At 48.9% G+C, this 12,217-nt stretch overlaps 1 protein-coding gene and 2 long non-coding RNA genes across 11 annotated transcripts in view; 1 reads left to right on the top strand and 2 right to left on the bottom strand.

Moving 5' to 3' along the window:
- Positions 1–3,874: 3,874 nt before the first annotated feature.
- On the top strand, positions 3,875–12,183 carry Flad1 (flavin adenine dinucleotide synthetase 1). Its single transcript, XM_052729919.1, is given in 8 exon segments — positions 3,875–4,521; positions 6,460–6,596; positions 6,599–7,205; positions 7,907–8,054; positions 9,147–9,245; positions 9,330–9,519; positions 11,751–11,824; positions 11,964–12,183. Coding segments are annotated over 8 exon segments (1,473 nt in total). The 5' UTR covers positions 3,875–4,439; the 3' UTR covers positions 12,100–12,183.
- On the bottom strand, positions 5,768–7,265 carry LOC128105075 (uncharacterized). The gene is made up of 2 exons (XR_008216195.1): positions 7,151–7,265; positions 5,768–6,721 (listed from the first exon to the last, which is right to left on the bottom strand). It is a non-coding gene; the product is annotated as an uncharacterized LOC128105075 (long non-coding RNA).
- Positions 7,328–12,217, bottom strand: part of LOC128105074 (uncharacterized) — a 15,397-nt gene continuing 10,507 nt past the window's right edge. For 8 of the 9 annotated variants that reach the window (XR_008216190.1, XR_008216191.1, XR_008216186.1 and 5 more), the window contains 2 exons: positions 8,692–8,791; positions 7,328–7,624 (listed from right to left, as the gene is read on the bottom strand). This is a non-coding gene — a long non-coding RNA (uncharacterized LOC128105074). The remainder of the gene's footprint in view (positions 7,625–8,691; positions 8,792–12,217) is intronic. The other variant, XR_008216194.1, reaches the window with a different exon arrangement.

The following is a 12,217-nucleotide window of genomic DNA, read 5'->3' as shown; positions in this document are numbered from 1 at the left end:
TAAGCAGGTAGTTATGGTACTAAGCTTTGAGGAAACAGGTATCAACCAGCTGGGTTTGGTTTTTCTTCCGGGGGTGGGGGTGGGGTGGGGGGGACGGCACTTTTGAAACGGGATTTGCTATTGCTCTTGCAGAAAATCTGCCTTCAGTTCCCAGCACCCACTGGTGGCTTACAACCATCCATAACCACAAAGGTGCACACATGGTACAAATACATGGACGCAAAACATTTATACACAAAGAAATACAAACTTCTTTACAAAGATGGCTTAGCAAGTCAGTGGGCAGTCCTGCCACAGACCTAACCACTTTAAACCCAGAGGTGCAAAGAGAGGACTGTACTGTTTGTTCTCTGCCCTCTACGGGTGTGCTGTGGCACATGAACCCATACGCATACCCACTCAGTGCTTAAAAACATTTTTCACCAAATAATAGCATACACTTACATAAGGGAGATTGCCACCCATTGTTTTGTGGTTTTTTGTTTTTGTTTTTTTGAGACTGCCTCTGTCTCCCAAGTGCTGGGATTAACCACTGCATACCTATACTTTTATTCCTAGTTCAACTGTCACTGTTTAAAAGTTTTTGCCAGGCAATGGTGGCACACACCTTTAGTCCCAGTACTTGGGTGGCAGAGGGAGGCAGATTTCTGAGTTCAAGGCCAGCCTGGCGTCCAGAGCGAGTTCTGTGACAGCCAGGAGTACACAGAGAAACCCCTCGGAAAAAAAAAATCCTCACACACAGAAAAACTGTTTTAGGTTCATTTGGTTTTCTTGAGACAGGCTCTCACTACACAGACCAGGCTGGGCCTTGCCTCTGCCTCTCAAGTGCTGAGACTGAAGGTGTTCACCACTATGCCCAGCTTCAGATTTGTGTTGTATGTATCAGTATTTTGCCTACTACACATAGGTATGTTTACCATGTGCCTGGGCATCAGATCCTCTGGAAATGAAGTTATAGATGGTTGTGAGCTACCATGTGAACCCAACCCAGGTCCTCTACAAGAGCAATAAGTGCTCTTAACTGCTGAATCATTTCTCCAAGTTCCCTCAACTCAAAAACCAAATGGTGCCGGGCGGTGGTGGCGCACACCTTTAATCCCAGCACTTGGGAGGCAGAGGCAGGCGGATCTTTGTGAGTTCGAGGCCAGCCTGGTCTACAGAGCGAGATCCAGGAAAGGCACAAAGCTACACAGAGAAACCCTGTCTCGAAAAACCAAAAAACAAACAAAACCAAATGGTATCCACATCACCTAGAAATGTTCAAAGTGTAAATTCTTGGGCACATTGTTCCATGGTATAATGAGAATTGGGTTCAGCAATGTGTTAACAAGTTCATCAATGGTTCTAAAATGTGCACTTTAGGAAGAAGTCAAATGCCACTTTTAATACAATAAAAATAAATACCACATATTAGGCAGTAAATCATTAGGCAAATGGGTGTTTGGTGGTGTGATAGCTATTACTGGTTGTCAACTTGACTATATCTGGAATGAACTATAATCCAGATATGGAGTGATGTGGATCTTGGGCAGGAAGACAACATGCCTTTAATTCAGACCTTGAGGCTGGAAGGCACACCTTTAATCTGGGCCACACCCTCTGCTGGAATACTATATAAGGACAATGGAAGAAGGAAGGGTGTTCTTTGCCTGCTTGTCCTACCTCCGTCAGCCCATCCATTCCTTCTTTGAGATCCCAGCAGACCAGCTGAGACACCCAGCCTCGTGGGACTGAGCAGCTCCTAGATTCTTGGACTTTCCATTCATAACTAGCCATTGTTGGACTGCAGCCCGTAAGTCAATTCCAGTAAGTTCATATATATATGTGTGTGTATATACTGACTAGAGAACAGGTAGGTGATGAAATGTTTTGCTTTTTATTAATATATTCTTTTAAAAATTACTGTTATTTGCTCATTTTGAGACAGTCTTAACTATGTGGCCTTGGCTGGCCTGGAACTTACTGTGTAGACCAGGATGGCCTCAAACTCAGAGATCTGCCTGCCTCTGCCTCCTGAGTGCTGGGATTAAAGGCATGCTCCACCACTCCTAGCCTAACAATTTTAAACAAGTCTCTAATACGTTCTGGTCATACCCATCCCCCCATCCCTTTTTCCTTTTCGACTGCTCTTACATTCACTGTAGCACTGTAAGGTTGTTCGGCACCCTTTCCCTCTTCTGAAACTGTATCCAACATATACTTTTGTTTTTCAGTCCTGGGATATGAACTCAGATTCTCACAATGTTAGACCAGTGTTCACCACTAAGCCACATCACCAACATGTTCCCCACATGTTAAGAGATTTAAATGGATTTTTGTGGAGTAAAATATGGTCAGCTAGAGTTTAGCATGCCTCCAAGTCACAGCTGAAATTCCCAGGGGAAATGTAGATCTCAGGCCCCATCCAAACCTGCTGGATCCTAATTTACATACTAAAAGAAAGCATCCTAGGGCTACTGAGATGATTCAACAGGTAAAACGTAAAGCCATGCCACCCAAGTCGGACCGCCTGAGTTAGATCCCAGAACCCATGAAAGGAGAGAACTGACCCCGCTACACCTACAATGATAGTAAAAACTTTTAAAAAGATCCCAGATGATTAGTTTATAAACTATTTTCCCCAGCACCAGAAAGGGTGGAGGGGCACGGAAACAGGAATAAGATAGGGCGATGTGATATTCAAAGTGAGTACAAGATAATCCTACCTACCCGGTCTCCCTACAGGGACCCATCACTGAGAAGTATTATACACCGAGAATCTAATTATACACTTGTTCTTCTGGAGGGGGGTGGAGCAGGAAAGGGTTGTGGGTTTTGTTTGTTTGTTTTTGTTTTTGGAGACAAGGTTTCTCTGTGTAGTTTTGGTTCCTGTCCTGGAACTCACTCTGTAGACCAGGCTGGCCTCGAATTTACAGAGATCCGCCAAAGGCGTGCGCCACCACCGCCCGCGGGTTTTTAACTTTTAATGTCAAAGAAGTTTAAGTAATTTTTTCCCTTTATACTAGAAACAAAGGTCCACACCTTGCCCCTCACACCTGGCGCAGTATCCATCCCAGAGACTCAGGCGGGGAGGGGGTATGGCAGGAAGATGTCTTGCGCTCATCTTGAACCTTAAATGTAAGAGGTAAAGCCGGGCGGTATTGCACGCCTGTAATCCCAGCGGCAGGTGGATGTCGAGTTCGAGGCCCGTCTGGTCTACAGCGAGTTCCAGAACAGCCAAGGCTACACAGAGAAACCCTGTCTCAAAAAGTAAAAGAGGCAAAGTCTTGTGACACCAATATCAGCTCCTGATCTCTTAGCCTAGAACTAGCCTTAGCTAATGAAAACAGTAAAGAGCACACGGGATAAAAATGCAGCGAGGTCTGGTAGCGCACGCCCTGAATCCCAGCACTCTGTAGGAAGAGGCAGAGTTCGCGGCCAGGCGGATCTATACAAATAAGTTCCAGGGCCATATACTGGGACCCTGCCTAAATGTATTTGAATGAAACAGAATCAGACCTTCATTTTCTTCCACTACTATAAAGTGACACCCCACAGTCCGTCCTTAACGAACCTCCCAGCAAGCCCCTTTCGCGTCCCATACCCTAAGTCCCGCCCTCCACGGGCACAGACCAGTCCCCTATTTTTATTTCCGGGCAGCGATGACCACGTGGTGTTACCAATAACAACTTAGCATTTCCTTCAGCCTCTAGATAATTCGCGTAAGCGACTGCCGGCTAGACCAATAGGACCATGGATAGGAATAAGCAACAGCCAGAATAACCAATCAGCATGAAGTGTTGTAAGGCGGGACTTTGAGTACGGAAGCTGTTGTAGGACACGCGGAAAGGAAAGAGTGAAGGACCCTGTGAAGGGGCAAAATAGGCAGGTGAGATGATAGGTCAGTGATCTGAAGCCTGGTGAGACAAACAGATTTCGGGCTAGAAAGGGTGCAGAAGTAGGTTGAGTTCTAGTCGGTGGCGGGGGTGGAGGGAGAGAAGGAATGCATTTAAAGGGGCCCGAGGCCCAGAATAAGGTAGACATTTAAAGGGACAGGTGACCCGAAGAGAAGAGAGAGACATTTAAAGGTGCAGATAACCCAGATAGAACAAATTCCAGACCTGCTCGGCAGACGGAGAGATCTAAAGTGGTAGGTCTTGCAAGGACATGGCACTTTAAGGGAATAGGAATCAAGACGCTTTTAGGAGCCTGGGGCTTGAGAATACGTTAAAGAGGCCGAAGAAAAGGAAGATTGAGCCTTCCTCTAAGAAGGAAGGTACACTTCTGCCCTCTCCGTTGTCTTTTCTGGCTCTCCCAGGTTTCCTTGACCCCCGACTCTGTATTCATTCTATGGCCCTCAGTGTCCTGTAGACCTGGCGGCCCCTCAGTGCTTACGGCCCCTATTTGGGGTTCTGAGTGGCTACTGGAGAGCCTTGCAAAAGATCAGAGAGGGCAAGACCATGGCATCTAGGGCCTCTGAACTTCCTCCAGGACGCAGCGTGACGGCGGGCATCATCATTGTTGGAGATGAGATCCTTAAGGTGTGTCTAGAACTGAAGAGGGGAAGGTCGTGGTAATTAATTCCTTACTGAGGGCTTTCTGGTGAAAGGTGGTGAACCGGGGTGGGAATCCTCTTGCTTGTCAAAATAGGGCCCTGTAGTGAGTCTCAACGTACTGGAGGAAAAGTAACCCTCCTGTTTTTCTGTTGAAAGATGGGTAGCGACTTCCCTACAACTTACGATGTGGGGAGAGCCACCCAGCAATTACAGGAGGAACAGTAAGTAGCGGAAGCACCGGTGTAATTAATGTGTATCCAGCCTATTGGCAAGTTATTCAAAGAGCTTAGCAGACTGGATAGGCGAGCTAGAAGGAAAGTACTAGAAGAGAGGACTCTATTCTGGATGATCAGGGGTATTACTAAAGGATATGGCAGGCATAGGTTTGTACCAGTAATTTTGTCCTGATCTTTTTTAGTGTTTACCAGAAGTTGGCATGTACTTATATATTACATGTGGCCTTACAAACTCCAACAATTTCATGAAGTTGGGGTTTTTATGACAAATCACATTAGATTATGAAACAGCCTCAAAGAGGTGAGAAAGTTGCCCAAGGTCACAAGCCTACAAAGTGCTAGAAGCATGGTGGCACACACCTTTAGTCCCAGCACTTGGAAGGCAGAAGCAGGTGGATTTCTGTGAGTTTGAGGCCAGCCTAGTTTACATAGTGAGTTCCAGGACAGCTGGGACTACACAGAGAGACCCTGCCTCAAAATAAATAAAAGGAAGAAAATGGTAGAGATGGAATTCTAGCCCAATTCTTACTCCAGAGCACGAACTTTCTGAGACAGGATCTGACTGAGCAGTCCTGGCTGTCCTGGAACTCACTATGTAGACCAGACTGGCCTTGAACTCACAAAGATCCACCTGGCTCTACCTCCGGGGTGCTGGGATTAAAGATCTGTACCACTATGCCAGACTTAAAGGTTTTTATTTTATGTTTATGTGTCTCTGTGTGTATCCGAGAATGCCCACAGAGGCCAGAAGGAGGCAGGAGATTCCCTAGAGTGGGACTTAAGGCTACTGTGAGCTGCCCAGTGCCGGTGCTGGTGACCAAACCTAGAAAAGCAGCAAGCACTCTTCACTGCTGAGCTATCTATCCCTTCAACTCCAGAACATAAACGTTCTCATTTATTTTATTTTGAGATTGAGACAGGGTCCAACGCAAACTCCTAACTAGTCATCCCTCTATAGAGAAGTAGACGTTACGCTAGGAAAGAAGACAGGGCACACAACATAGCCAGCCTTTAATGATTGCAAAAGAATTTGAACTTTATTCTGTATGCATTTGGAAACAACACGTGTTTTTTGAGCACAGAAGTGATTCAGTGATCACCGTGGCACATTAGAAAGGTTCCTTAGAGGACAGGGAACGGAGCATAGTGGCTGGAGGCTGTCAGCATTGTCCAGGGGAAAGGTGCTAAGGCCCAGCCTAAAGGAAGTGAAAACAGCAAAGAGAAGGTTGCTGAGGATTTTTCAGAAGTGGAGTTGACAACATAAAAGACCTGACTGACTATGGGCAGTGTCTGGGATGCCACTAAGCCAAACAGCAATACCCAGGGACGTGGTGAGACTGCCCAATAGGCACTTGAAGCCGGGGACTAAAACTGAAAGAGCCACACAGAATTAATGATTGAGTTTATAAATATAGGTGAGGTGTCAGGATCAAACTGCAGAATTGACAACCAAATCTGTAGATGCACGTGAGGTCAGGATGAATCGGTAGCAAAGCAGCCCCAAGGAGAATCCCCTCTTCTCTCCATTCAAATGGATTTTCTCATTCCTCCTCCCATTCCAAGCTCCTTGGCAGCCTAAGGAGGCACCCCCAAAACAGAGCACCCCATCACTAGACAGATGTAGCTCTCTCCCCCTCTGCCCTTCATCCCCCAGCACTGACAGTCTTATCCTTCCTCCGATCCTAGGGGACACACTCAAGACACCAACACTTACTTTCTGTGCCGGACACTGCGCTCCCTGGGGGTCCAGGTTTGCCAAGTCTCTGTTGTACCTGATGAGGTAGCCACCATTGCAGCTGAGGTCACCTCATTCTCCAGCCGCTTCCCACTCATGTCCTCACTGCAGGAGGCATCGGCCCCACTCATGACGATGTAACATTTGAGGCAGTGGCACAGGCCTTTGGGGAGGAGCTCAAACCACACCCTGAGCTCCAAGCAGCCATCAAAACCCTAGGAGGGGAGGGTTGGGAGAAGCTGTCGATGGTGCCCTCCTCTGCCCGCCTGCATTATGGCACAGATCCTCGCACGGGCCAGCCCTTCAGGTTCCCGCTGGTCTCTGTCCGAAATGTCTACCTCTTCCCAGGAATTCCGGAGCTGCTGCGGCGAGCCTTGGAGGGACTGAAAGGACTGTTCCAAAACTCAGCTGTGCAATTCCACATGAAGGAGTTGTATGTGGCTGCTGCCGAGGGCTCTATCGCCTCCGTCCTAACTGAGGCCCAGGCCCACTTTGGGCGTAGGCTTAACCTGGGCTCCTACCCTGATTGGGGCAGCAACTACTACCAGGTGAAGCTGATTCTAGACTCCGAGGAAAAAGAGCCTTTGGAGGAGTGCCTGGCCTATCTGACCGCACATCTGCCTCAGGGGTCCCTGGTCCCCTACCTGCCCAATGCTGTTGAGCAGGCTGGTGAGGCTGTATACAAACTCGCTCAGTCAGGTAGGAGTCTCCTTGGCGAAGGCAGTGTGGACCAGAGTCTGGGTTCTCCGCCAGATCTAGAAATGCTTGTAGAGGGCTCCCCACAGATCCAGGGAAAAGTAGAAGAGGGTTGCTGTTGATCCATGCATTCTTCCATGTAACTACTGATTACCACCTTTCACCAGCACTGCGCCGGGTGCTGGGGTTGTTACAGCTTATCAGAACAGGTTGCGCTACCTTGAGGAAGTAATGGTTCAGCAAATGGGTTAGCTGTAAACAGGTGATTGTAGGTGAGATAATGAGGCCGAGGGGGATTCCACCCCAGAGATAGCAGCTTTGATCTTGGGTCAGAGAAAAAGGGTCCTTGAACAAATGAGAAAAACCTGAGAGACGAAGATTTGGTTGGACCTGGAGGTGGGCGGGAACAATGTGAAAGGAGGCTGGAAGAAAGCAGATGGAGCTGCGGAGAGGATGAAAGGAAACCCGAGCACCCCATCCTCCCACCCCTCAGTCCCTGCCCCAGAGGCAAGACTAAAACCAAGGTCATGTGAGGTGGGGTTGAGTAGCAGTCAGGGAGACAGCCAATGCAGGACAGCATGAAGGAGTTTGGATTTAACCCCAGAACGCTGGGAAGATAGTGCAAACTTTTAAGCAAGGGTACCATGACTTCTGTGACAGCCATGCTTACCTAGTTGACATTCTCTTCCCTGCGTATATGGCAGGATCTTCTCTGGGGAAGAAGGTAGCAAGTGCCCTACAGACCATTGAGACTGCCCTCGATAGATACCACCTCTCCAAGCTCTGTGTGGGCTTCAATGGTGGCAAGGACTGTACCGCGCTCCTCCACCTCTTCCATGCAGCTGTGCAGAGGTAAGCCTACCCCTGGGAGCTAAGGTTCCAGAAATACCTACTCAAAACCTCCAGCTCTCAATCTCATTTCTGAAAATGAAAAAGTGTGCACAGGTGGAGCTTGGGAGGAAGGTAGCTGGGTAGTCGAGCACGGCCATTCCCCCACCATATTTGTTGAGCATCTGATGTATGTCTGACCCTGGGTCTAGGTGTGTAGTCAACAACCATCCCCCACCACAGGCAAGTCACAGTCCAGTTGTGCAGGTGAGATTTACCAGAAGTCATATGACCTGGTCGCAGTCCTAGCAGTCAGGGGAGAGGCAGTGACGGTGCCTCATCTGAACTCAGGAACTGGAGGCTAGCCTAGGGAGTGTTTGCTGTGTGTATGCACCTCATATGAGCCTTGGTCAGAAGCGTGCTGGAGCCTCGGGGCCTGGAGTTACAGATGGGTTGTAGGTCACTGTATGGGGTCTGGGAATGGAACCCAGGTCCTCTGCAAGAGCAACAAGTGCTTTTAATTGCTGAACTAACTCTTCAGCCCATGAGTTGTTTTTTTAAAGCTCTTTCTTGGTGGTGCATGTCTGTTTTTTTTCATCTTAGAGTAACAGAGATGATGCTTAGTTTGAGAGCAGGGTGAAACAGGTAAACTGGTACATACCTGTGACCCCAGCCCTCGGGATGTTGAAGCAGGATTGTAAGTTTAAGGCCAGCTGCTCCATAATGAATTAGAGGACAGCCTGGGCGAACACAGCAAGACCCTGGCTCAAAACAAAAGGATAAGAGATCAGAGTGGGCTTCTCAGAGGAAGTGGGTCTGGGTCTGCTGAAAGGATGAGAGCTGGGCGGCAGTGATGCACACTTTAATCCCAGCGCTCAGGAGCAGAGGTACTCAGAACTCTGTGAGTTCAAGACCAGCCTGGTGTACCGAGTGAGTTCCAGGACAGCCAGGGCTACTTTATCTCGGGGGGGGGGGGGGGGGGGGGGGGGGGGGGGGGGAAGAGGGGGTTTGGGGAGAAAGTGGTGGGTGTTGATCCTAGGAGCCAAACAGAATACTGAACTCTGGAGAGCAACTTTGCTGTCCACCGTGACAAGTCTGGATCCTTACTCTCCCCAGGAAATTTCCTGATGTTCCAAAACCTCTCCAGATCCTGTACATCCACAGCATCTCCACTTTCCCTGAGTTGGAGCAGTTTCTACAAGACACCATCAAGAGGTATTGGGACCTGGCAGTTGGGGCTCCACGAGGGCCTTGGCAGTACCTACTCTGACCGTCCTCTCCTTCCTCTTCCTTCCTAAGGTATAACCTGCAGGTGTTAGAAGCTGAGGGTGATATGAAGCAGGCCCTGGGTGAACTGCAGGAAAGGCACCCCCAGCTGGAGGCTGTCCTGATGGGCACCCGACGGACCGACCCCTACTCCTGTAGCCTCAGCAGCTTCAGTCCCACCGACCCTGGCTGGCCTTCCTTCATGCGCGTCAACCCACTGCTGGTAACGCGACAGGGCTGTCTGCCTTGGCCCCTCTGTGCTGTCCTCCCCTTGCCCACTGGGAGGAGGCTCGAGCCCAGGGGTTCCATCTCCCAAGGGAGGCAGTGCTCTTTGTTCATTCATCCTTTTTTTTTTTTTTTTGGTTTTTTGAGACAGGGTTTCTCTGTGTAGCTTTGCGCCTTTCCTGGTACTCGCTTTGGAGACCAGGCTGGCCTCGAACTCACAGAGATCCGCCTGGCTCTGCCTCCCGAGTGCTGGGATTAAAGGCGTGCGCCACCACCGCCCGGCTCATTCATCCTTTTGACCAGCGTTGAGCACTGAGTGACAGGCATTGTGCTTTTCACTGTGGTCAAAACAGTAGCCTGGGCCTGTGCTATCCAATATTATGAGTTGGAAATAATATTATATCCAACATTATAGTAGTCACATTCATACTTGAACTGAAATTGAAATGAAATCTAGGTCATGGGGCTGAGGATGTAGCTCATTTGAAATAGTGCTTGCCCAGCACACCTGAAAATCATGTATGGTGGCTCATGCCTACGATTCCACCCTTCAGGAGAATTAGAGGTTCAAGGCCGGAGCTGGCAAGATGGCTCGGTCAGTAAAGGCACTTGCTGCCAAATCTGATGACCTCACTTGATCTCCAGGCCCCAGATGGTAGAAGAGAACTGACTCCCACAGCTTGCCCTTTGACCACACACATTCCCTGCGTGCATGCGTGTATACACACACACACACACACACAAAAAAAAAAATATAATTTTTTAAGGTTCAAGGTAAGTCTTGGCTACATTGTGAGTTTGAGGCCAGTCTGGGCATATAAGACCCTGTTTCAAAAATAGAAAGGAAAAAAATACAAATGATTAAGACCACTGAGAGGCTGAGGAAAGATGATTGTGTGACTTCAAGCCCGGCCTGCACTACATAATGACTTCTATGCCAGCCTGGGTAAAACACTGTCTAAAGAAAACAAAAGCCCTCAACTATTTACTTTCAAAAGGTGAAATTTATGGCATGTGATTCATAATGTCATTTTTTTTTTTTACTTAGATAAAATTTAAAAGTAAGTTCTTAGGTCTGGGGGTGGGCTCAGTTGGTAGAGTACTTGCTGCCTAGCTTGTACAGAGCTCTAGGTTCAGCCCCCAGTACCACATAAACTGGGGTGGAGCTCCGTTGGTGGAGTGCTTCCCTGGATACACAAAGCCCTGGTCCGGTGTCCAGTACCTCCCTACCGAAGCCCACTCATCACCCACCCCCCTTCTGTTTCACCGCTCTAGGCACATACCACAGGGGACTTGGGAGTGGTGTGAGGGACAGAAGTTAAGGTCATTCCCAGTTGTCGAGTGGGTGCAAGGCCAGCCTACGATGTGTAAGGCGTGCCTGGTGGTACACACCTCAACTCCCAGCAGGTGGGAAAATAAGGCAAGAGGACGGCCATCTTGAGAACTACATGAGCTACATAGTAAGACCCTGCCAGGAAGAGAGGAGAAAACCACTTCTTTTTTTTTTTTTTTTTTTTTGGTTTTTCGAGACAGGGTTTCTCTGTGTAGCTTTGCGCCTTTCCTGGGACTCACTTGGTAGCCCAGGCTGGCCTCGAACTCACAGAGATCCGCCTGGCTCTGCCTCCTGAGTGCTGGGATTAAAGGCGTGCGCCACCACCGCCTGGCGAAAACCACTTCTTAACCAAATATGTGTATGGGTGTTTTGCCTGCATGTATGTCTGAGTACCATATGCTTGAGTTGGCTAGAAGAGAATGTCAGATTCCCCGGAACTAGAGTTACAGATGGTTGTGAGCCACCATGTGGGTGCTAGGAATTGAACCTGGGTCCTCTGTAAGAACAATCAGTGCGCTTAACTCCTGAGCCATTTCTCCAGACCAAAAACTGACTTCTTAAGTTATACTAGCTACATTTCAAATGCCTGCAATAAGAGACAATATGGGCTGGACACTTCCATGGCAGAAAGCTCTAGACTTAAACCCAGTCCTTCCCCATCCTGGAGCTTCTACCACAGGGGCAGGTGGCTGTGGAATGGGAACCGGCAGGGGGTAAGGACTTTCTCCGTCTCTCTACTTAAAGCCTGCCTACACAGAGCAAGCAAGGTACAGCAGAGATCGGATAGCAAGCCTTCTCCAAGGCCAAGGGGAACAAAAGTACCTTTGGTGGGTCCATCCCCAGGATGGCAGTGGTAGGTGTGAGGAGACTTCTAGTGACTGACTGTCATTTTCCAGGACTGGAGCTACAGAAACATCTGGGATTTTCTGCGTCAACTGTTTGTCCCGTACTGTATCCTGTATGACCGAGGGTAAGGCTGTGTGTGTGTGTGTGTGTGTGTGTGTGTGTGTGTGTGTGTGTGTGTGTGTGTGTGTGTGTAGGGGAGTGAGGGGATGCTGGAATAAGGAGAACCCACCTATTATCCACATGCTCCTGTTTCAACACTCCAGGTACACATCACTGGGGAGTCAGGAGAACACAGTGCAGAACCCGGCCCTGAAGTGCCTGAGCCCAGGAGGGCGCCCCGTCTACCGTCCAGCATACCTGCTGGAGAATGAAGACGAGGAAAGGAGCAACCGCACATGATCTCACACCAGCTGGGGATAAGACGGGGGGCGGGGAGCAGGCGCGGCGAATACTGTCTGTCATGTCAGTAAATCGTACCTCACACACTGGTGTTGGTGCCTATTGCTCTGGCTGTACC

Source organism: Peromyscus californicus, unplaced genomic scaffold, assembly GCF_007827085.1.
Source record: "Peromyscus californicus insignis strain IS unplaced genomic scaffold, ASM782708v3 Scaffold_9__1_contigs__length_137607984, whole genome shotgun sequence".
Lineage (NCBI taxonomy): Eukaryota > Metazoa > Chordata > Mammalia > Rodentia > Cricetidae > Peromyscus > Peromyscus californicus.
This window is presented reverse-complemented; position numbering and strand designations above follow the sequence as displayed.